Genomic DNA, 25,354 nt, shown 5'->3' with positions numbered 1-25,354 from the left:
GTTTGGGTCTATTATGAAGGGTGTCATTTCCCTAATTTCTTTCTCGGCTTGTTTCTCTTTTGTGTAGAGGAAGGATACTGATTTATTTGAGTTAATTTTATACCCAGCCACTTTGCTGAAGTTGTTTATCAGCTTTAGTATTTCTCTGGTGGAGCTTTTGGGATCACTTAAATATACTATCATATCATCTGCAAATAGTGATATTTTGACTTCTTCTTTTCCTGATCTGTATCCCCTTGACCTCCTCTGTTGTCTGATTGCTCTGGCTAGAACTTCAAGAACTATATTAAATAAGTAGCGAGAGAGTGGGCAGCCTTGTCTAGTCCCTGATTTTAGTGGGATTGCTTCAAGTTTCTCTCCATTTAGTTTAATGTTAGTGACTGGTTTGCTGTATATGGCTTTTACTATGTTTAGGTATGGGCCTTGAATTCCTATTCTTTCCAGGACTTTTATCATGAAGGGGTGTTGAATTTTGTCAAATGCTTTCTCAGCATCTAATGAAGTGATCATGTGGTTTTGTTCTTTCAGTTTGTTTATATAATGGATCACGTTCATTGTTTTCCGTATATTAAACCATCCCTGCATGCCTGGGATGAAGCCTACTTGATCATGGTGGATGATTGTTTTGATGTGCTCTTGGATTTGGTTTGCCAGAATTTTATTGAGTATTTTTGCGTCGATTTTCATAAGGGAAATTGGTCTGAAGTTCTCTTTTTTTGTTGGGTCTTTGTGTGGTTTAGGTATAAGAGTAATTGTGGCTTCATAGAAGGAATTCGGTAGTGCTCCATCTGTTTCAATTTTGTGGAATAGTTTGGATAATATTGGTATGAGGTCTTCTATGAAGGTCTGATAGAATTCTGCACTAAACCCGTCTGGACCTGGGCTCTTTTTGGTTGGGAGACCTTTAATGACTGCTTCTATTTCCTTAGGTGTTATGGGGTTGTTTAACTGGTTTATCTGTTCCTGATTTAACTTCGGTACCTGGTATCTGTCTAGGAAATTGTCCATTTCCTCCAGATTTTCAAGTTTTGTTGAATATAGGCTTTTATAGTAAGATCTGATGATATTTTGAATTTCCTCTGAATCTGTAGTTATGTCTCCCTTTTCATTTCTGATGTTGTTAACACACGGTCTTTGTCCTCTGGTTAGTCTGGCTAAGGGTTTATCTATCTTGTTGATTTTCTCTAAGAACCAACTTTTGGGTGTGTTGATTCTTTCTATGGTCCTTTTTGTTTCTACTTGGCTGATTTCAGCTCTGAGTTTGATTATTTCCTGCCTTCTACTCCTCCTGGGTGTATTTGTTTCTTTTTGTTCTAGAGCTTTTAGGTGTGCTGTCAAGCTGCTGACATATACTCTTTCCTGTTTCTTTCTGCAGGCACTCAGCGCTATGAGTTTTCCTCTTAGCACAGCTTTCATTGTGTCCCATAAGTTTGGGTATGTTGTACCTTCATTTTCATTAAATTCTAAAAAGTCTTTAATTTCTTTATTTCTTCCTTGACCAGGTTATCATTGAGTAGAGCATTGTTCAATTTCCACGTATATGTGGGCATTCTTCCCTTATTGTTATTGAAGACCAGTTTTAGGCCGTGGTGGTCTGATAGCACGCATGGGATTATTTCTATCTTTCTGTACCTGTTTTAGGCCGTGGTGGTCTGATAGCACGCATGGGATTATTTCTATCTTTCTGTACCTGTTGAGGCCCGTTTTTTGACCAACTATATGGTCAATTTTGGAGAAAGTACCATGTGGAGGTAGAAGAAAGTATATCCTTTTGCTTTAGGATAGAATGTTCTATAAATATCCGTTAAATCCATTTGGCTCATGACTCCTCTTAGTCTGTCTATGTCTCTGTTTAATTTCTGTTTCCGTGATCTGTCCATTGATGAGAGTGGGGTGTTGAAATCTCCTACTATTATTGTGTGAGGTGCAATGTGTGTTTTGAGCTTTAGTAAGGTTTCTTTTATGTATGTAGGTGCCCTTGTATTTGGGGCATAGATATTTAGGATTGAGATTTCATCTTGGTGGATTTTTCCTTTGATGAATATGAAGTGTCCTTCCTTATCTTTTTTGATGACTTTTAATTGAAAATTGATTTTATTTGATATTAGAATGGCTACTCTAGCTTGCTTCTTCTGACTATTGGCTTGGAAAGTTGTTTTCCAGCCTTTCACTCTAAGGTAGTGTCTGTCTTTGTCTCTGAGGTGTGTTTCCTGTAGGCATCAGAATGCAGGGTCCTCGTTGCGTATCCAGTTTGTTAATCTATGTCTTTTTATTGGGGAGTTGAGTCCATTGATGTTGAGAGATATTAAAGAATAGTGATTATTGCTACCTTGTATATTCATATTTGGATGTGAGGTTATGTTTGTTTGCTTTTCTTCTCTTTGTTTTGTTGCCAAGACGTTTAGTTTCTTGCTTCTTCTAGGGTATGGCTTGCCTCCTTATGTTGGGCTTTACCGTTTATTATCCTTTGTAGTGCTGGATTTGTAGAAAGATATTGTGTAAATTTGGTTTTGTCATGGAGTATCTTGGTTTCTCCATCTATGTTAATTGAGAGTTTTGCAGGATACAGTAACCTGGGCTGGCATTTGTGTTCTCTTAGGGTCTGTATGACATCTCTCCAGGATCTTCTGGCCTTCATTGTTTCTGGTACAAAGCCTGGTGTGATTCTGATAGGTCTGCCTTTATATGTTACTTGACCTTTTTCCCTTACTGCTTTTAATATTCTTTCTTTATTTTGTGCGTTTGGAGTTTTGACTATTATGTTATGGGAGGTGTTTCTTTTCTGGTCCAATCTATTTGGAGTTCTGTAGGCTTCTTGTATGCCTATGGGTATCTCTTTTTTTAGGTTAGGGAAGTTTTCTTCTATGATTTTGTTGAAGATATTTACTGGTCCTTTGAGCTGGGAGTCTTCACTCTCTTCTATACCTATTATCCTTAGGTTTGATCTTCTCATTGAGTCCTGGATTTCCTGTATGTTTTGGACCAGTAGCTTTTTCTGCTTTACATTATCTTTGACAGTTGTGTCAATGATTTCTATGGAATCTTCTGCTCCCGAGATTCTCTCTTCCATCTCTTGTATTCTGTTGGTGAAGCTCGTATCTACAGCTCCTTGTCTCTTCTTTTGGTTTTCTATATCCAGGGTTGTTTCCATGTGTTCTTTCTTGATTGCTTCTTTTTCCAGTTTTAATTCCTTCAACTGTTTGATTGAGCTTTCCTGGAATCTTTCAGGGATTTTTGCGATTCCTCTCTGTAGGCTTCTACTTTTTTATTAATGTTTTCCTGTGTTTCTCTAAGGGAGTTCTTCACGTCTTTCTTGAAGTCCTCCAGCATCATGATCAAATATGATTTTGAAAGTAGATCTTGCTTTTCTGGTGTGTTTGGATATTCCATGTTTGTTTTGATGGGAGAATTGCGCTCTGATGATGCCATGTAGTCTTGGTTTCTATTGCTTGGGTTCCTGCACTTGCCTCTCACCATCAGGTTGTGTCTGGTGTTACCTTGTTCTGCTATTTCTGACAGTGGCTAAACTGTCCTATAAGCTTGTGTGTCAGGAGTGCTGTAGACCTGTTTTCCTGTTTTCTTTCAGCCTGTTGTGCGAAGAGAGTGTTCTGCTTTTGGGCGTGTAGTCTTTCCTGGCTACTGGTCTTCAGCTGTTCCTGTGGGACTGTGTCCTGATTTCACCAGGCAGGTTGCTTTGAGCAGAAAATTTGGTCTTACCTGTGGTCCTGGGGCTCATGTTGCTTTTGGGTGGCTGCTTTTCAGGTCTCCATGAGGGCAGCAACCAGGAGGGCCTGCGCTGCCTTTTCCTGCAGCCCCCAGATGGCCTTAGGTGTTTTCCTCTGGAGTCAGAAATGTGGGCAGGGTGTAGTTTCTTCTGGCTTCCCAGGCGTGTCTGCCCCTCTGAAGGTTTAGCTCTCCATCCCTAGGGATTTGGGTGCAGGGAACTGTTGATTGGTCCCTTCAAGTCAGGGCGTTGTCTGGACCTCCGGGTCCTGCTGCTCCAGTCATTGTTTGTCTTTTCACACTGACCTTTTCCCATAAATTTGTTCATGGATGTTCTTGATATAGCAAGTATTGGGAAGGGTAGCAAAATCTGGTTGTTCTTCAGGCATCAAGTCTCTGTTGGATGGTCCTGGACAGGATATTTTTGGTCAGCTGGCTTGGATCTTCCTTGTGCTGTGGGCCTGGATATTCCTTGTTTGTTGGTCCTGAAGGTGAATGTTAGACAAGAGGTAAGACAATGAAGTTCCATGGGTACTACCCTAATCATCAGGGTAGCTGGGGACACCCAAGGAGACTTGGAAATTTGGGTAAGAGATGGGGGAAAGGCTAGAGAATTGGGGTAAATTATATAAACTGGATGTTTCCTGTTTGACAAATGTTGGAGGCCAGTAGAGCAGTGGCAATATGCGATAGCAGAGGTTCAGCGACAGCCTGCAGGAAGCCTAAGGTAGCTAGGTATGCCTTAGGGGACAAGCAGGAGAAATGGGGGTAAAGAATCTAACTTAGCATTTCCTTGTTCTGTGACCTTCTTGGAGGCTGGCAGAACAATGGCCAGACCCCCTTTTTTTTTTTTTATTAACTTGAGTATTTCTTATATACATTTCGAGTGTTATTCCCTTTCCCGGTTTCCGGGCAAACATCCCCCACCCCCTTCCCCTTCCTTATGGGTGTTCCCCTCCCAACCCTCCCCCCATTGCCGCCCTCCCCCCATAGACTAGTTCACTGTGGGTTCAGTCTTAGCAGGACCCAGGGCTTCCCCTTCCACTGGTGCTCTTACTAGGATATTCATTGCTACCTATGGGGTCAGAGTCCAGGGTCAGTCCATGTATAGTCTTTAGGTAGTGGCTTAGTCCCTGGAAGCTCTGGTTGCTTGGCATTGTTGTACTTTTGGGGTCTCGAGCCCCTTCAAGCTCTTCCAGTTCTTTCTCTGATTCCTTCAATAGGGGACCTATTCTCAGTTCAGTGGTTTGCTGCTGGCATTCGCCTCTGTATTTGCTGTATTCTGGCTGTGTCTCTCAGGAGCGATCTACATCCGGCTCCTGTCGGTCTGCACTTCTTTGCTTCATCCATCTTGTCTAATTGGGTGGCTGTATATGTATGGGCCACATGTGGGGCAGGCTCTGAATGGGTGTTCCTTCAGTCTCTGTTTTAATCTTTGCCTCTCCCTTCCCTGCCAAGGGTATTCTTTTTCCTCATTTAAAGAAGGAGTGAAGCATTCACATTTTGATCATCCGTCTTGAGTTTCGTTTGTTCTAGGGATCTAGGGTAATTCAAGCATTTGGGCTAATAGCCACTTATCAATGAGTGCATACCATGTATGTCTTTCTGTGATTGGGTTAGCTCACTCAGGATGATATTTTCCAGTTCCAACCATTTGCCTACGAATTTCATAAACTCGTTGTTTTTGATAGCTGAGTAATATTCCATTGTGTAGATGTACCACATTTTCTGTATTCATTCCTCTGTTGAAGGGCATCTGGGTTCTTTCCAGCTTCTGGCTATTATAAATAAGGCTGCGATGAACATAGTGGAGCACGTGTCTCTTTTATATGTTGAGGCATCTTTTGGGTATATGCCCAAGAGAGGTATAGCTGGATCATCAGGCAGTTCAATGTCCAATTTTCTGAGGAACCTCCAGACTGATTTCCAGAATGGTTTTACCAGTCTGCAATCCCACCAACAATGGAGGAGTGTTCCTCTTTCTCCACATCCTCGCCAGCATCTGCTGTCACCTGAGTTTTTGATCTTAGCCAATCGCACTGGTGTGAGGTGAAATCTCAGGGTTGTTTTGATTTGCATTTCCCTTATGACTAAAGATGTTGAACATTTCTTTAGGTGTTTCTCAGCCATTCGGCATTCCTCAGCTGTGAATTCTTTGTTTAGCTCTGAACCCCATTTTTTAATAGGGTTATTTGTTTCCCTGCGGTCTAACTTCTTGAGTTCTTTGTATATTTTGGATATAAGGCCTCTATCTGTTGTAGGATTGGTAAAGATCTTTTCCCAATCTGTTGGTTGCCGTTTTGTCCTAACCACAGTGTCCTTTGCCTTACAGAAGCTTTGCAGTTTTATGAGATCCCATTTGTCGATTCTTGATCTTAGAGCATAAGCCATTGGTGTTTTGTTCAGGAAATTTTTTCCAGTGCCCATGTGTTCCAGATGCTTCCCTAGTTTTTCTTCTATTAGTTTGAGTGTGTCTGGTTTGATGTGGAGGTCCTTGATCCACTTGGACTTAAGCTTTGTACAGGGTGATAAGGATGGATCGATCTGCATTCTTCTACATGTTGCCCTCCAGTTGAACCAGCACCATTTGCTGAAAATACTATCTTTTTTCCATTGGATGGTTTTGGCTCCTTTGTCAAAAATCAAGTGACCATAGGTGTGTGGGTTCATTTCTGGGTCTTCAATTCTATTCCATTGGTCTATCTGTCTGTCTCTGTACCAATACCATGCAGTTTTTATCACTATTGCTCTGTAATACTGCTTGAGTTCAGGGATAGTGATTCCCCCTGAAGTCCTTTTATTGTTGAGGATAGCTTTAGCTATCCTGGGTTTTTTGTTATTCCAGATGAATTTGAAAATTGTTCTGTCTAACTCTTTGAAGAATTGGATTGGTATTTTGATGGGGATTGCATTGAATCTGTAGATTGCTTTTGGTAAAATGGCCATTTTTACCATATTAATCCTGCCAATCCATGAGCATGGGAGATCTTTCCATCTTCTGAGGTCTTCTTCAATTTCTTTCCTCAGTGTCTTGAAGTTCTTATTGTACAGATCTTTTACTTGCTTGGTTAAAGTCACACCGAGGTACTTTATATTATTTGTGTCTATTATGAAGGGTGTCGTTTCCCTAATTTCTTTCTCGGCTTGTTTCTCTTTTGTATAGAGGAAGGCAACTGATTTATTTGAGTTAATTTTATACCCAGCCACTTTGCTGAAGTTGTTTATCAGCTTTAGTAGTTCTCTGGTGGAACTTTTGGGATCACTTAAATATACTATCATGTCATCTGCAAATAGTGATATTTTGACCTCTTCTTTTCCGATCTGTATCCCTTTGATCTCCTTTTGTTGTCTGATTGCTCTGGCTAGAACTTCAAGAACTATATTGAATAAGTAGGGAGAGAGTGGGCAGCCTTGTCTAGTCCCTGATTTTAGTGGGATTGCTTCAAGTTTCTCTCCATTTAGTTTAATGTTAGCAACTGGTTTGCTGTATATGGCTTTTACTATGTTTAGGTATGGGCCTTGAATTCCTATTCTTTCCAGGACTTTTATCATGAAGGGGTGTTGAATTTTGTCAAATGCTTTCTCAGCATCTAATGAAATGATCATGTGGTTCTGTTCTTTCAGTTTGTTTATATAATGGATCACGTTGATGGTTTTCCGTATATTAAACCATCCCTGCATGCCTGGGATGAAGCCTACTTGATCATGGTGGATGATTGTTTTGATGTGCTCTTGAATTCGGTTTGCCAGAATTTTATTGAGTATTTTTGCGTCGATATTCATAAGGGAAATTGGTCTGAAGTTCTCTTTCTTTGTTGTGTCTTTGTGTGGTTTAGGTATAAGAGTAATTGTGGCTTCGTAGAAGGAATTCGGTAGGGCTCCATCTGTTTCAATTTTGTGGAATAGTTTGGATAATATTGGTATGAGGTCTTCTATGAAGGTTTGATAGAATTCTGCACTAAACCCGTCTGGACCTGGGCTCTTTTTGGTTGGGAGACCTTTAATGACTGCTTCTATTTCCTTAGGAGTTATGGGGTTGTTTAACTGGTTTATCTGTTCCTGATTTAACTTCGATACCTGGTATCTGTCTAGGAAATTGTCCATTTCCTGAAGATTTTCAAATTTTGTTGAATATAGGTTTTTATAGTAAGATCTGATGATTTTTTGAATTTCCTCCGAATCTGTAGTTATGTCTCCCTTTTCATTTCTGATTTTGTTAATTTGGACACACTCTCTGTGTCCTCTCGTTAGTCTGGCTAAGGGTTTATCTATCTTGTTGATTTTCTCAAAGAACCAACTTTTGGTTCTGTTGATTCTTTCTATGGTCCTTTTTGTTTCTACTTGGTTGATTTCAGCTCTGAGTTTGATTATTTCCTGCCTTCTACTCCTCCTGGGTGTATTTGCTTCTTTTTGTTCTAGAGCTTTTAGGTGTGCTGTCAAGCTGCTGACATATGCTCTTTCCTGTTTCTTTCTGCAGGCACTCAGCGCTATGAGTTTTCCTCTTAGCACAGCTTTCATTGTGTCCCATAAGTTTGAGTATGTTGTATCTTCGTTTTCATTAAATTCTAAAAAGTTTTTAATTTCTTTCTTTATTTCTTCCTTGACCAGGTTATCATTGAGTAGAGCATTTTTCAATTTCCACGTATATGTGGGCATTCTTCCCTTATTGTTATTGAAGACCAGTTTTAGGCCGTGGTGGTCCGATAGCACGCATGGGATTATTTCTATCTTTCTGTACCTGTTGAGGCCCGTTTTTTGACCAATTATATGGTCAATTTTGGAGAAAGTACCATGAGGAGCTGAGAAGAAGGTATATCCTTTTGCTTTAGGATAGAATGTTCTATAAATATCCGTTAAGTCCATTTGGCTCATGACTTCTCTTAGTCTGTCGACATCACTGTTTAATTTCTGTTTCCATGATCTGTCCATTGATGAGAGTGGGGTGTTGAAATCTCCCACTATTATTGTGTGAGGTGCAATGTGTGTTTCGAGCTTTAGTAAGGTTTCTTTTACGTATGTAGGTGCCCTTGTATTTGGGGCATAGATATTTAGGATCGAGAGTTCATCTTGGTTGATTTTTCCTTTGATGAATATGAAGTGTCCTTCCTTATCTTTTTTGATGACTTTTAATTGAAAATTGATTTTATTTGATATTAGAATGGCTACTCCAGCTTGCTTCTTCTGACCATTTGCTTGGAAAGTTGTTTTCCAGCCTTTCACTCTGAGGTAGTGTCTGTCTTTGTCTCTGAGGTGTGTTTCCTTAGGCAGCAGAATGCAGGGTCCTCGTTGCGTATCCAGTTTGTTAATCTATGTCTTTTTATTGGGGAGTTGAGGCCATTGATATTGAGAGATATTAAGGAATAGTGATTATTGCTTCCCGTTATATTCATATTTGGATGTGAGGTTATGTTTGTGTGCTTTCATTCTCTTTGTTTTGTTGCCAAGATGATTAGTTTTTTGCTTCTTCTAGGGTATAGCTTGCCTCCTTATGTTGGGCTTTACCATTTATTATCCTTTGTAGTGCTGGATTTGTAGAAAGATATTGTGTAAATTTGTTTTTGTCATGGAATATCTTGGTCTCTCCATCAATGTTAATTGAGAGTTTTGCAGGATACAGTAACCTGGGCTGGCATTTGTGTTCTCTTAGGGTCTGCATGACATCAGTCCAGGATCTTCTGGCCTTCATAGTTTCTGGCGAGAAGTCTGGTGTGATTCTGATAGGTCTCCCTTTATATGTTACTTGACCTTTTTCCCTTACTGCTTTTAATATTCTTTCTTTATTTTGTGCGTTTGGTGTTTTGACAATTATGTGACGGGAGGTGTTTCTTTTCTGGTCCAATCTATTTGGAGTTCTGTAGGCTTCTTGTATGTCTATGGGTATCTCTTTTTTTAGGTTAGGGAAGTTTTCTTCTATGATTTTGTTGAAGATATTTACTGGTCCTTTGAGCTGGGAGTCTTCACTCTCTTCTATACCTATTATCCTTAGGTTTGATCTTCTCATTGAGTCCTGGATTTCCTGTATGTTTTGGACCAGTAGCTTTTTCTGCTTTACATTATCTTTGACAGTTGAGTCAATGATTTGTATGGAATCTTCTGCTCCTGAGATTCTCTCTTCCATCTCTTGTATTCTGTTGGTGAAGCTTGTATCTACAGCTCCTTGTCTCTTCTTTTGGTTTTCTATATCCAGGGTTGTTTCCATGTGTTCTTTCTTGATTGCTTCTATTTCCATTTTTAATTCCTTCAACTGTTTGATTGTGTTTTCCTGGAATTCTTTCAGGGATTTTTGCGATTCCTCTCTGTAGGCTTCTACTTGTTTATTAATGTTTTCCTGTGTTTCCCTAAGTGTGTTCATGTCTTTCTTGAAGTCCTCCAGCATCATGATCAAATATGATTTTGAAACTAGATCTTGCTTTTCTGGTGTGTTTGGATATTCCATGTTTGTTTTGGTGGGAGAATTGGGCTCCGATGATGGCATGTAGTCTTGGTTTCTGTTGCTTGGGTTCCTGCGCTTGCCTCTCGCCATCAGATTATCTCTAGTGTTACTTTGTTCTGCTATTTCTGACAGTGGCTAGACTGTCCTATAAGCCTGTGTGTCAGGAGTGCTGTAGACCTGTTTTCCTCTCTTTCAGTCAGTTATGGGGACAGAGTGTTCTGCTTTCGGGCGTGTAGTTTTTCCTCTCTACAGGTCTTCAGATGTTTCTGTGGGCCTGTGTCTTGAGTTCACCAGGCAGCTTTCTTGCAGCAGAAAATTTGTTCTTACCTGTGGTCCCGAGGCTCAGGTTCGCTCGTGGGGTGCTGCCCAGGGGCTCTCTGCAGCGGCAGCAACCAGGAAGACCTGTGCCGCCCCTTCCGGGAGCTTCAGTGCACCAGGGTTCCAGATGGTCTTTGGCTTTTTCCTCTGGCGTCCGAGATGTGTGTGCAGGGAGCAGTCTCTTCTGGTTTCCCAGGCTTGTCTCCCTCTCTGAAGGTTTAGCTCTCCCTCCCACGGGATTTGGGTGCAGAGAACTGTTTATCCGGTCTGTTTCCTTTAGGGTCCGTTGGTGTCTCTGGCAGGGGTCCTGCCGCTCCTGGGCCCTCTCCCACGGGAGCCCAGAGGCCTTATACAGTTTCCTCTTGGGCCAGGGATGTGGGCAGGGGTGAGCAGTGTTGGTGGTCTCTTCCGCTCTGCAGCCTCAGGAGTGCCCACCTGACCAGGCGGTTGGGTCTCTCTCTCACCGGGTCTGGGAGCAGAGAGCTGCTGCGGGCCGGGATCCGCGGGTGTGGGACTTCCGGTAAACACAGAACGTGCCCGGTCCTAGAGAAATTCTGCTTCCGTGTGTCCCAAGCTCACCAGGCAGCTTTCTTGCAGCAGAAAATTTGGTCTTACCTGTAGTCCCGAGGCTCAGGTTCGCTCGTGGGGTGCTGCCCAGGGGCTCTCTGCAGCGGCAGCAACCAGGAAGACCTGTGCCGCCCCTTCCGGGAGCTTCAGTGCACCAGGGTTCCAGATGGTCTTTGGCTTTTTCCTCTGGCGTCCAAGATGTGTGTGCAGGGAGCAGTCTCTTCTGGTTTCCCAGGCTTGTCTGCCTCTCTGAAGGTTTAGCTCTCCCTCCCACGGGATTTGGGTGCAGAGAACTGTTTATCCAGTCTGTTTCCTTCAGGGTCCGGCGGTGTCTCTGGCAGGGGTCCTGCCGCTCCTGGGCCCTCCCCCACGGGAGCCCAGAGGCCTTATACAGTTTCCTCTTGGGCCAGGGATGTGGGCAGGGGTGAGCAGTGTTGGTGGTCTCTTCCGCTCTGCAGCCTCAGGAGTGCCCACCTGACCAGGCGGTTGGGTCTCTCTGTCACCAGGTCTCCAGACCCCTTTTCAATATTTCTATCTCCTAACTGTTTTTCTTTGTAAAATCCTGGATTATATTACACTTTTCCTTCACCCTTTTATTTGTGTTTTCTTTGGCATCACACCGGCATTAATTTTTTTTATCCTTCTCTTTAATTTTCTTAAACTTCATTTTAGTGTCTTGTTTAAATTCTTGTAATTTTTAGTGAAATTTATGATTGTTCTTTTAAACTCCTTGTCCTTGGGTTCATTTGTCTAATTCTCATTGCAAATATTTTTACATTATGGGTAAGTTTTTAAGAGAAGATACTGGGTTTGTCTTTCATTTTGTTTGTACTTTTATGTTGAACTATGGGTATATTTATGTTAGTTCTAATATGGTATTGGAGGATCAGATTGTGGTAGAAGAATGTATGTTTTGGTAGGTTGGACCTTGAGGTCGGAAAAGTCTTGTGTGGCATAAAATCATATGCGATGTGGAATCCTGAGTATTCTATAGGATTGGCTTTCCTGTCTAAAACTGTCCTCTGGAAAGACAGAAGTATTTTGAAAGAATTCTTTGGGACACATTGAATGTGGTACTATGACAGAAAATACAGCCTTAAATGCCTAAATTAAATAGTTAGAGGGATCACATGTGAATGTCTTAAATATGTAACTCCCAAATTGGAAAACCAGGAATAAACCCTCTCAAATCCATGTTGATTGCAAGGAATAGTAGACATAAAAGATAGATAGAAATGTAGGATATATTATGGGAGGGGATGTTGTAAAGTAAGGATGGTTCTGGAAGAAGCCTAGAAATAGGTTGTTGTACTATAGGGAAGGCCAAACTAGAGCACTGGATGTGGACCTTCTAAATCTGTAGTTGACTATGTGGTCCTATTATCCTATAATCTCTTCCATGATATTCACTGAGTCTTTGATATGCACATTCATCATAGGTGTAATAAGTATGTCTGACCATGCCAAATAAATTGATCTTTCCATTTTGAAATAGCTATAATAGTCTGCTGTTATAGTCTTTCTCTGCTGGAAAAGAAGCTTCTTTGATAAGAGCAGAGAGCCACACTTAATTGTGAATGTCCTGGTAGGGTTTTTTGTCAACTTTAAACATACTACAGATATTTGGAAAAAGGAAACCTAAAATGAAAAAAAAAATGATTCCATCAGATTTGTCTGCAGTCAAATCCCAGGGTATTCCCTTGATTAATGATTTATATGGGAATATCCACTCAGCTCTGTGGTGTTACCAGTGGGAAGGTGGTATTGTTTTGTTTAAGAAGACAAGCTGAGCATACCAGAAATAGCAGTGCATTAGGCATTGTTTCTCCATGATCTCTGGAATATGTGGTTGGAGCCATGGGTCCCTCCATGTGTACTCATTGTTTGGTGGTTTAGTCCCTGGGAGCTCTGGTGGTGTCTGGTTGGTTGATATTGTTGTTCTTCCAATGGTGTAGTAAACCACTTCAGCTCCTGCAGTCTTTTCTCTGACTCCTCCATTGGGATCCCCTTGTTCAGTCAAATGATCAAAAGATCAAGTGTGAGTAAGTGTGTGGTTTTATTTCTGGGTCTTCAATTATATTCCATTGATCATTCTGTCTGTCTCTGTACCAATACCATGCAGTTTTTAATCACTATTTCTCTGTAGTAGAGCTTGAGGTCAGGGATGGTGATTCCCTCAGCTGTTCTTTTAAGATTTTTTTTCACAATTCTGGATTTTTCCTTTCCAGATGAATTTGAGAATTGCTCTTTCCACGTCTTTTTACATCTGTGTTGGGATTTTGATGGGCATTATATTAGATAGGAATTCTTCTGGATAGAAAGTATCTTCCAGTTCGCTGATGTTATACATTAATGATACTTGTTCTTCATTATTTGGTTTCTTGAATAAAATTGTGAGAGAAAAATTGAGCCACATGTATCTCACAACAATGAAGATGAGGCAGTTGAAAGAAGAAAAAGTAAACACAAAGTTCATTTTTGATGATACCCTGAACTGAGGTATTGATACAATCTTGACTTCACCCTTGGTTTCTTTATCTTCAAGAAATCATTAAATAAAGACATTTCGTGAAGGCCATGGTGCAAAGATGGCTCATAACTGCTCATACTACTGAAATAACCTCTTCATTGGGTGTGTCTAATTTGATGGAGATCCCTTTATATGTACTATTCTGAAATCCTCTGTTCAACATACTGCTCTGCCATAACATCCTAGGACTTCAGAAGGAATGCCTAGTTGAGCTCCTAAAGGAAGTAATTTACAGTGCTTGCCTAATGTAGGCTCACACATACAAATAAGGAAATAAGGAAATGGAACCCTGAATGAATGTCTCATTCATCTTTCTCTTCACTCATGTCACTTTTCCCTTATCATTCTTTAATTAAATAAATATTATATCAGTGTATCTTAATCCTACGCAATCCACACACTACAGAGTCTCTGAGAAACTTGAAGGAAAGGACAGCTTAGAAATCTCATATGTGGATAAAGTAGACACAGATATGTTTATAGGTAGGTCTATGGTCCACCTGTGGCTAAAGAAAGACCACACAAGTTATAGACAAAGGGTTTGTGAGTCACTTCCCCATATGTCTAAGTCACTGTGGAAGATCATCATCACTATATGTTGACAAACAGTAATAATCAGCCTCATCCTCAGCCTGGGCATCACGGATTGTCAGAATGGCTGTTGTCCCTGAGCTGGACCCAGAGAATCGGTCAGAGATGCCTGAGGGCCGCTCACTATCTTTGTACATCACTTCCAAAATGGTCTTGTCTGGCTTTTGTTGATACCAATGAGCATATTTGTTTGATAATTCATCTCCAGAACAAGTGATTGAGACAGTATTTTCCAGAGTGACTGATGCTGAAGGTGGTTGGATCAGCTCATAGCTGGTCACAGAACCTGTAAGAAAGAGCACATAGAAAGGTCAATGCATAAAGAGTCATTGGCTGGACTTCTGCCTGAAATCAAAATCTAAGGTGAGCTTGAGGTGAGGGCTGAGAAATTCACCTGCATACAGAGAGAGAAGAGGTAGAAGAAGAGAGGTCCAGACCATGATGAAGATGCCTCTGAGCTCAGTGTCCTATAATCACTGCCCAGTTGATTCTCTGCAGGCTTCTTTTATAGCATCTATAGTCTTTTGGTGAGGTAATAGGTACTTATGCAAATTTATTCCATCCATACTGCTCCACAAGGAGGGTTAGGGAGGTGTGGACTTTACTAGAACAGTGTCCTCTTTTATTAGGGTATTGCCTAATTCTTTTCTTATAGAGCATGTTGCTTGGTAAATACATAATCACATGCTTTTGTAGACTCTTTACAGTGTTTTTAAAAAAATTTCAAATATAGTGACTGCTTCCTCATATGATGCCCCCATTACAGTAGAGTACCAACTCTCATGAAAATTCATTTTATCCTTTTTTTGAGTGTTAACATGATCTATTCTAAGGCACACATTGAGAATCTAATTTGCCAGACCTATTCAACAAATAAATACCTTTCAGTTTCTCTTTGTTCTGTGAAGGTCTGTAGGGTTAGAATTGTATAGACTTTGTCCAGATGGAAAGGACTTGTGTCTGACTCAGGGAAATATTCATTATCAGAGTTGTGATCTGAGGCAGCATGAGAATTTACACCATTCTTCAGATTCTAAAGAGGCTCATTCTGGAACAGACAGTGTCCCAATCCTGGTCTGAGACTAATGTCAGCACAAGTGCTGCAGCCTGCCATAAGATGATTGTATCAAGTGGAAATGGAATAGTGGTTGAGATTTAAAGAAAATGCTCAAGCAGGTGGAAAGCAAGAAACTGTTGGACTGATTACAGAATAGGAAAAATCATAAGCAGCAATTTTCTGTAAAAAGCACAGAGATCCCATGCTCTCACACTGAGTGCTCAAACATCAGGTGAATCTCCAGGGATTCCATGAAGACAGTTGCGCAGGATGGTTGCTGGGACCAGGCTATTCCTATACATTTCTTTGCTGTTTCCCATGTGTCTGCTAGTGTTCTTTGGTTTTATAATGTAAATCTGATTGAATTTAAGCACTACAGTTCAGATCATGGAATAGATTCTCTGGTTTGAAGTGTCTTTTGAGCTCCAGGTTTGCCATCTACCAAGAATGCTGGCTAGTCTTTATTGCAGGTCTATCACCCCCTGCTGACCTTAGGCCTCATAGCAGGAACTTCTGTCTCAGTTGACCACAGCACACAAGAGTTAACAGTGTGGGGAGAAGGGGAAGCGATTCCAGTTTGACTCTACCAGGTGCACCCACACTGGCATGTTTAGTACAGGACAGTGAGGAGAGAGTCACATTGTTCAAGGAGGTGTGGCAGAGACAATCTTGAGACTTTCTCTAAATGTCTTTTTGTGGTGCTCTGTTTACCTCATGTTTAGCAGAAGTAACTTCATCTATGACTGGATTAAAAATATGAATTAGAAAATTACCTGAACTTAAATACATAAATCAATTTTAGATTTTAAGTTGCTTAAGCCAAAGGTAGTGCCATTGTCCTCTCAGTGAGAACTGGTCAACAATTGTTGTGTCCAAATAATACCATCATTTACATCTGTTGCTATCTTTGTTATATCATATATTTCATAGTTCAGCCAGGATTTCCACATGTGTCTTTTCAGTATTTCCCTATTTTTCTAGGTAAGGAGGCTTGCTCCTACCAAAGAGAAAACACACTCTCTTTGAATTCCTATCCCTGAATTCTCAAAGAAGATACCTTCCAGGGGTTTTCAGGGTATAGCCTCCCTAAAAAAATCTAGGTCCTGTAAGGCCAGTTTAATGGTTACTTCTTCTTTTTACTGTAGCGTACTAGAGTCTCAGAGTCCTTAAAAGACCTCGAAACTTGGGGTAGAGAATGGTATAAGCACCCATAAATGTTGCATGCTCCAGGAGAAACGAAACAGATTCTGAGATCTGCAGGCAGTGGTGTAGGCTCCCCAGATGTCTGTCTCTTAGACAGGCATTAAAGAAACCCAGTTCTGACTCATAGTCCCAAGGATTTGTGTCAGTTAGACAAGTGAGCTGAACTGAATACTACTAATGTGCATCTCTGATCTAGGCCAGGACTGCCTTTCTTTCTTTCTTTCTTTTTTTTTTTTCTGGAGCTGGGAACTGAACCCAGGGCCTTGCGCTTGCTAGGCAAGCACTCTACCAGTGAGCTAAATCCCCAACCCCCAGGACTCCCTTTCAAGTTCACCAACACTGAAGAGGGAATAATTTAACTGTGGCTATAGAATTCAGAAGCATACATATTTTGAATGAGGAATAATAAATAAAACAACCACAAGTTAAATGGACATTTTAATTAGTATTTTTGTTCAAATAATGAATCATTTATAGTTCCTTAGTTGCTTATAAGCATAAGAGTAATGAATCAATGAATTATCATGTAATAGGCATTTCAATTTTACTTGATTATTTTGTGTGAATATTACACACAAGTACAATATTTATATAATTTCACCATAATTTCTTCCCCATTAACTTCTAATTCCCTTACTCTTCAAATTGATGACCTCTTTTACAACTATTGCTATATACACATATGTATTTAAAAAATCTTTTGAGTATATTTAGTGTTGCTCTTTACTTTGTTCCTTTCCTGCCTCCAAATACTCCCAGATAACACTCTCTGATCTCCTTCAATTAAACCTTCCTGTTCTTCTTACTCCACTTCTTATGGTAACTGTTATTACCTGCATATTTATAAATACACATATCTCTAAATATAACTTGTTCAATTTTTTTCATCTTTATTAAGTTGGGTATTTCTTATTTACATTTTGATTGTTACTCCCTTTCCTGGTTTGCAGACCAACACCCCCCAACCCCTCCCCCTCCTCTACTATATGGCCTTCCCCTCCTCATGCTCCCCCCACTACCGCCCTTCCCCCAACAATCACGTACACTGGGGGTTCAGTCTTGGCAGGACCAAGAGCTTCCCCTTCCACTGGTGATCGTACTAGGCTATTCATTGCTACCTATGAGGTTGGAGCCCAGGGTCAGTCCATGTATAGTCTTTGGGTAGTGGCTTAGTCCCCGAAGCTCTGGTTGCTTGGCATTGTTATTCATATGGGGTCTCAAGCCCCTTCAAGCTCTTCCAGTCCTTTCTAAGATTCTTTCAATGGGGTCCCGTTCTCAGTTCAGTGCTTTAATGATGGCATTCGCTATGCATTTGCTGTACTCTGGCTGTGTCTCTCAGGAGAGATCTGCATCCAGTTCCTGTCAGCCTTTGCTGACACTTCTTTGCTTCATCCATCTTATCTAGTTTGGTGGCTGTATATGTTAAGGGCCACATGTGGGGCAGGCTCTGAATGCGTGTTCCTTCTGTCTCTGTTCTAAACTTTGCCTCTCTATTCCCTGCCAAGGGTATTCTTGTTCCCCTTTTAAAGAAGGAGTGAAGCATTCACATTTTGATCGTCTGTCTTGAGTTTCATGTGTTCTAGGCATCTAGGGTAATTCAAGCATTTGGGCTAATAGCCACTTATCAATGAGTGCATACCATGTGTGTTTTTCTGTGATTGGGTTACCTCACTCAGGATGATGTTTTCCAGTTCCAACCATTTGCCTACGAATTTCATAAAGTCATTGTTTTTGATAGCTGAGTAATATTCCATTGTATAGATGTACCACATTTTCTGTATCCATTCCTCTGTTGAAGGGCATCTGGGTTCTTTCCAGCTTCTGGCTATTATAAATAAGGCTGCGATAAACATAGTGGAGCACGTGTCTTTTTTATATGTTGGGGCATCTTTTGGATATATGCCCAAGAGAGGTATAGCTGGATCCTCAGGCAATTCAATGTCCAATTTTCTGAGGAACCTCCAGACTGATTTCCAGAATGGTTGTACCAGTCTGCAATCCCACCAACAATGGAGGAGTGTTCCTCTGTCTCCGCATCCTCGCCAGCATCTGCTGTCACCTGAGTTTTTGATCTTAGCCATTCTCACTGGTGTGAGGTGAAATCTCAGGGTTGTTTTGATTTGCATTTCCCTTATGACTAAAGGTGTTTCTCAGCCATTCGGCATTCCTCAGCTGTGAATTCTTAGTTTAGCTCTGAACCCCATTTTTTAATAGGGTTATTTGTCTCCCTGCGGTCTAACTTCTTGAGTTCTTTGTATATTTTGGATATAAGGCCTCTATCTGTTGTAGGATTGGTAAAGATCTTTTCCCAATCTGTTGGTTGCCATTTTGTCCTTCCACAGTGTCCTTTGCCTTACAGAAGCTTTGCAGTTTTATGAGATCCCATTTGTCGATTCTTGATCTTAGAGCGTAAGCCATTGGTGTTTTGTTCAGGAAATTTTTTCCAGTGCCCATGTGTTCGAGATGCTGCCCTAGTTTTTCTTCTATTAGTTTGAGTGTGTCTGGTTTGATGTGGAGGTCCTTGATCCACTTGGACTTAAGCTTTGTACAGGGTGATAAGCATGGATCGATCTGCATTCTTCTACATGTTGACCTCCAGTTGAACCAGCACCATTTGCTGAAAATGCTCTTTTTTCCATCGAAAAAAGCTCCTTTGTCAAAAATCAAGTGCCCATAGGTGTGTGGGTTCATTTCTGGGTCTTCAATTCTGTTCCATTGGTCTATGTGTCTGTCTCTGTACCAATACCATGCAGTTTTTATCACTATTGCTCTGTAATACTGCTTGAGTTCAGGGATAGTGATTTCCCCTGAAGTCCCTTTATTGTTGAGGATAGTTTTAGCTATCCTGGGTTTTTTGTTATTCCAGATGAATTTGCAAATTGTTCTGTCTAACTCTTTGAAGAATTGGATTGGTATTTTGATGGGGATTGCATTGAATCTGTAGATTGCTTTTGGTAAAATGACCATTTTTACTCTATTAATCCTGCCAATCCATGAGCATGGGAGATCTTTCCATCTTCTGAGGTCTTCTTCAATTTCTTTCTTCAGTGTCTTGAAGTTCTTATTGTACAGATCTTTTACTTGCTTGGTTAAAGTCACACCGAGGTACTTTATATTATTTGGGTCTATTATGAAGGGTGTCATTTCCCTAATTTCTTTCTCGGCTTCTTTCTCTTTTGTGTAGAGGAAGGCTAGTGATTTATTTGAGTTAATTTTATACCCAACCACTTTGCTGAAGTTGTTTTTCAGCTTTCGTAGTTCTCTGGTGGAACTTTGGGATCACTTAAATATTCTATCATATCATCTGCAAATAGTGATATTTTGACTTCTTCTTTACCAATCTTATCTCCTTGGTTTCCCTTTGTTTTCTGATTGCTCTGGCTAGAACTTCAAGAACTATATTAAATAAGTAGCGAGAGAGTGGGCAGCCTTGTCTAGTCCCTGATTTTAGTGGGATTGCTTCAAGTTTCTCTCCATTTAGTTTAATGTTAGCAACTGGTTTGCTGTATATGGCTTTTACTATGTTTAGGTATGGGCCTTGAATTCCTATTCTTTCCAGGACTTTTCTCATGAAGGGGTGTTGAATTTGTCAAATGCTTTCTCAGCATCTAATAAAGTGATCATGTGGTTTTGTTCTTTCAGTTTGTTTATATAATGGATCACGTTGATGATTTTCCGTATACTAAACCATCCCTGCATGCCTGGGATGAAGCCTACTTGATCATGGTGAATGATTGTTTTGATGTGCTCTTGGATTCGGTTTGCCAGAATTTTATTGAGTATTTTTGCGTCGATATTCATAAGGGAAATTGGTCTGAAGTTCTCTTTCTTTGTTGGGTCTTTGTGTGGTTAGGTATATGAGTAATTGTGGCTTCATAGAAGGAATTCGGTAGTGCTCCATCTGTTTCAATTTTGTGGAATAGTTTGGATAATATTGGTATGAGGTCTTCTATGAAGGTCTGACAGAATTCTGCACTAAACCCTTCTGGACCTGGGCTCTTTTTGGTTGGGAGACCTTTAATGACTGCTTCTATTTCCTTAGGCGTTATGGGATTGTTTAATTGGTTTATCTGTTCCTGATTTTACTTCGGTACCTGGTATCTGTCTAGGAAATTGTCCATATCCTGCAGAGTTTCAAGCTTTGTGAATATAGGCTTTTATAGTAAGATCTGATGATTTTTTGAATTTTCTCTGAATCTGTAGTTATGTCTCCCATTTCATTTCTGATTTTGTTAATTTGGACACACTCTCTGTGTCCTCTCTTTAGTCTGGCTAAGGGTTTATCTATCTTGTTGATTTTCTCAAAGAACCAACTTTTGGTTCTGTTGATTCTTTGTATGGTCCTTTTTGTTTCTACTTGGCTGATTTCAGCTCTGAGTTTGATTATTTCCTGTCTTCTACTCCTCCTGGGTGTATTTATTTCCTTTTGTTCTAGACCTGTTAGGTGTGCTGTCAAGCTGCTGACATATGCTCTCTCCTGTTTGTTTCTGCAGGCACTCAACACTATGAGTTTTCCTCTTAGCACAGCTTTCATTTTGTCCCATAAGTTTGGGTGTGTTGTACCTTCATTTTCATTAAATTCTAAGAAGTCTTTAATTTCTTTCTTTATTTCTTCCTTGACCAGGTTATCGTTGAGTAGAGCGTTGTTCAACTTCCATGTATATGTGTTCTTCCTTTATTGTTATTGAAGACCAGCTTTAGGCCGTGGTGGTCTGATAGCACGCATGGGATTATTTCTATCTTTCTGTACCTGTAGAGGCCCGTTTTTTGACCAATTATATGGTCAATTTTGGAGAAAGTACCATGAGGAGCTGAGAAGAAGGTATATCCTTTTGCTCTAGGATAGAATGTTCTATAAATATCTGTTAAGTCCATTTGGTTCATGACTTCTCTTAGTCTGTCTATGTCTCTGTTTAATTTCTGTTTCCATGATCTGTCCATTGGTGAGAGTGGGGTGTTGAAATCTCCTACTATTATTGTGTGAGATGCAATGTGTGTTTTGAGCTTTAGTAAGGTTTCTTTTACGTATGTAGGTGCCCTTGTATTTGGGGCAGAGATATTTAGGATTGAGAGTTCATGTTGGTGGATTTTTCCTTTGATGAATATGAAGTGTCCTTCCTTATCTTTTTTGATGACTTTTAATTGAAAATTGATGTTATTTGATATTAGAATGGCTACTCCTGCTTGCTTCTTCTGACCATTTGCTTGGAAAGGTGATTTCCAGCCTTTCACTCTGAGGTAGTGTCTGTCTTTGTCTCTGAGGTGTGTTTCATGTAGGCAGCAGAATGTAGGGTCCTCATTGCGTATCCAGTTTGTTAATCTATGCCTTTTTATTGGGAGTTGTGACCATTGATGTTGAGAGATATTAATGAATAGTGATTATTGCTTCCTTGTATATTCATATTTGGATGTGAGGTTATGTTTCTGTGCTTTTCTTCTCTTTATTTTGTTGTCAAGACAATTAGTTACTTGCTTTTTCTAGGTTGTAGCTTGCCTCCTTATGTTGGGTTTTACCATTTATTATCCTTTGTAGTGCTGCATTTCTAGAAAGATATTGTGTAAATTTGGTTTTGTCATGGAATATCTTGGTTTCTCCATCTATGTTAATTGAGAGTTTTGCAGGATACAGTAACCTGAGCTGGCATTTGTGTTCTCTTAGAGTCTGTATGACATCTGTCCAGGATCTTCTGGCTTTCATAGTCTCTGGCGAGAAGTCTCTTGTGATTCTGATAGGTCTGCCTTTATACGTTACTTGACCTTTTTCCCTTACTGCTTTTAAAATTATTTCTTTATTTTGTGCATTTGGTGTTTTGACTATTATGTGTCGGGAGGTGTTTATTTCCTGGTCCAGTCTATTTGGAGTTCTGTACGCTTCTTGTATGTCTATGTGTATCTCTTTTTTTAGGTTAGGGAAGTTTTCTTCTATGATTTTGTTGAAGATATTTAGTGGTCCTTTGAGCTGGGAGTCTTCACTCTCTTCTATACCTATTATCCTTATGTTTGATCTTCTCATTGAGTCCTGGATTTCCTGTATGTTTTGGACCAGTAGCTTTTTCCGCTTTACATTATCTTTGACAGTTGAGTCGATGACTTCTATGGAATCTTCTGCTCCTGAGATTCTCTCTTCTATCTCTTGTATTCTGTTGGTGATGCTTGTATCTACGGCTCCTTGTCTCTTCCTTTGGTTTTCTATATCCAGGGTTGTTTCCATGTGTTCTTTCTTGATTGCTTCTATTTCCATTTTTAATTCCTTCAACTCTTTGATTTTTGTTTTCCTGGAATTCTTTCAGGGATTTTTGTGATTCCTCTCTCTAGGCTTCTACTTGTTTATTTATGTTTTCCTGGAATTCTTTCAGGGATTTTTGTGATTCCACTCTGTAGGCTTCTATCTTTTATTTATGTTTTCCTGTGTTTCTCTAAGGGAGTTCTTCATGTCTTTCTTGAAGTCCTCCAGCATCATGATCAGATATGATTTTGAAACTAGATATTGCTTTTCTGGTGTGTTTGGATATTCAGTGTTTGCTTTGGTGGGAGAATTGGGCTCCTATGATGCCATGTAGTCTTGGTTTCTGTTGCTTGAGTTCCTGCGCTTTACTCTTGGCGTCAGGTCTTCTCTGGTGTTATCTTTTTCTGCTATTTCTGACTGTGGTTAGAACATCCTTTAGGCCTATGTATCAGGAGTGCTGTAGAACTGTTTTCCTGTTTCCTTTCAGCCAGTTATGGGAACAGAGTGTTCTGCTTTCAGGTGTGTAGTTCCTGTCTACTGGTTTTCAGCTGTTCCTGTGGGCTTGTGTCCTGAGTCTACCAGGCAGGTCACTTGGAGCAGAAAAGTTGGTCTTACCTCTTGTTCAAAGCCTGGAGTCGCTTCTCAGATCTGGGTTTAAACTCTCTGCGAGGGCAGCAGCCTCCCCCTCCTTTCCTTGGGACCCTGTGCACAGGGTGCCCAGATGGTGCTAGGCGTTTTCCTCTAGAGTCACAAATGTGGGCAGAGAGTAGTCTCCTCTGTCTTCCCAGGTGTGTCTGCCCCTTTGAATGTCTAGCCCTCCCTACCTAGGGATTTGGGTACAGGGAGGTGTTTGACCAGGTCTCTTCAATCCAGGTGGTATCTGGACTGCATTGTTGAGTGCCCCTATCTTCCTGTTCCCAGAGACCCTATATAGTTTCCTCTTGGGCCAGGGATGTGGGCAGGGGTGGGCAGTGCTGGCGGTCTCTCCTGCCCTGCAGTCTCTGGAGTGCCCACCTGCCTGGGCGGTGAGCTCTCTCTCCCATGGTGTTTGGGAACAGGGAGCTCCCCATTTCATTTCTTATTTTGTTAATTTGGATACTCTCTCTGTGGCCTCTGGTTATTCTGGTTATCTCTCTTGTTGATTTTTCTGAATGAAGTAGCTCCCGCTTTTGTTCATTTTTTGTATAGTTCTTTTTTTGTACTTGGTTGTTTTCAGCCCTGAATTTGATTATTTCCTGCCATCTATTCCTCTTGGGTATATTTACTTCATTTTTGTTCTAGAGCTTTCAGGTGTGCTGTCAAGCTGCTAATACATGCTCTCCCCAGTTCCATTTTGGAGGCACTCAGAGCTATGAGTTTTCATTTTGTTCCATAAGTTTTGGTATGGTATGTCTTCATTGTCATTAAATTCTAAAAAGTCTTTGTTTCTTTATTTCTTTCTTGATCAAGTTATCATTGAGGAGAGTGTTGTTATCCTCACATGTTTATGTGGGCTTCTATTATTTTTGTTGTTATTGAAGACCAGCCTTAGTCTGTGGTGATCTCATAGGATACCTGGGATTATCTTAGTCTTCTTGTTTCTGTTGAGGCCTGTTTTGTGACCAGTTATATAGTGAATTTTCAAGAATGTACCATGAGATGCATATTTAGCTGTGTGTGTGTGTGTGTGTGTGTGTGTGTGTGTGTGTGATTAACTTGTGTTAGGATATTCAGGGCTTTCTGTAGTGGGATTTAATTTCTCTTAAAGTGTCATATTACCATATGTTGTTTGTCTTTTTACACTGGCCTTAAGCCTTCTGGTTATTCATGGATATTCTTGATATAGCAAGTATTGGAAAGGGTGGCAAAATCTGGTTGTTCTTCAGGTATCAAGTCTCTGCTGGATGGTTCTGGTTCTGGACAGGCTATTTTTGATCAGCTGTCTTGAACCTTCCTTGTGCTCTGGGCCTGGATATTCCTTGTTTGGTGGTCCTGACAGTGAATGTTAGATAAGAGATAAGACAATGAAGCTCCATGGGTACTACCCTAATCATCAGGGAAGCTGGGGATACCCCAGAAGACTTTGAAATTTGGGTAAGAGATGGGAGAAAGGCATGAGAATTGGGGAAAAATTATATAGACAGGACGTTTCCTGTTTGGCATCATGTTGGTAGCCAGTAGAGCAGTGGCGAGATGATAGAGGTTTGGGGACAGCCTGCAGCAAGCCTAGGGTAGCTAGGTGTGCCCTAGGAGACAAGCAGGAGAAATGGGGTTAAAGAATCTAACTTAACTTTGGCTTGTTTTATGGCCTTCTTGGAGGATGGCAGAACAATGGCCGGACCCCTTTTCAATATTTCTGTCCCCTTACTGATTTTAATTCTAAAGTCCTGCATTATATTAGACTTTTCCATCAACCTTTTGTTTGTGTTTCCTTTGGCATCACACAGGCATTTATTTTTTTAAATTATCTTTAATTTTCTTAAGCTTCATTTTAGTATCTTGTTTAAAGTCTTGGAATTTTAAATGAAATTTATGATTGTTCTTTTAAACACCTTTTACTTGGATTCATTTGTATAATTCTCATTGCAAATATTTTTACAATATGGGTAAGTTTTAAAGAGAAGATACTGGATTGATCTTTCATATTGTTTGTACTTTTTTTGATGAAATCTGGGTATTTTTATGTTAGTTCTAATATGGTACTGGAGGATCAGATTGTGATAGAAG

At 40.4% G+C, this 25,354-nt stretch overlaps 1 protein-coding gene across 11 annotated transcripts in view; it reads right to left on the bottom strand.

Annotated features, from left to right (window-relative positions):
* LOC134481033 (immunoglobulin lambda-1 light chain-like) overlaps window positions 1-25,354 on the bottom strand; it is a 357,250-nt gene that overhangs the window by 15,892 nt on the left and 316,004 nt on the right. The window contains exons 1-2 of one of the 11 annotated variants that reach the window (XM_063270876.1): window positions 14,557-14,646; window positions 14,151-14,448 (exon numbers count right to left, since the gene is read on the bottom strand). The exons of the other annotated variants lie outside the window; for them this stretch is intronic. Coding sequence (XP_063126946.1) covers window positions 14,151-14,448; window positions 14,557-14,602 — 344 coding nt within the window. The 5' untranslated portion in view covers window positions 14,603-14,646. Of the gene's footprint in view, window positions 1-14,150; window positions 14,449-14,556; window positions 14,647-25,354 lie in introns of those variants that run through there. 11 annotated transcript variants of the gene reach the window in all.

The sequence above is a fragment of the Rattus norvegicus genome, chromosome 11 (genome assembly GCF_036323735.1).
Source record: "Rattus norvegicus strain BN/NHsdMcwi chromosome 11, GRCr8, whole genome shotgun sequence".
Lineage (NCBI taxonomy): Eukaryota > Metazoa > Chordata > Mammalia > Rodentia > Muridae > Rattus > Rattus norvegicus.
This window is presented reverse-complemented; position numbering and strand designations above follow the sequence as displayed.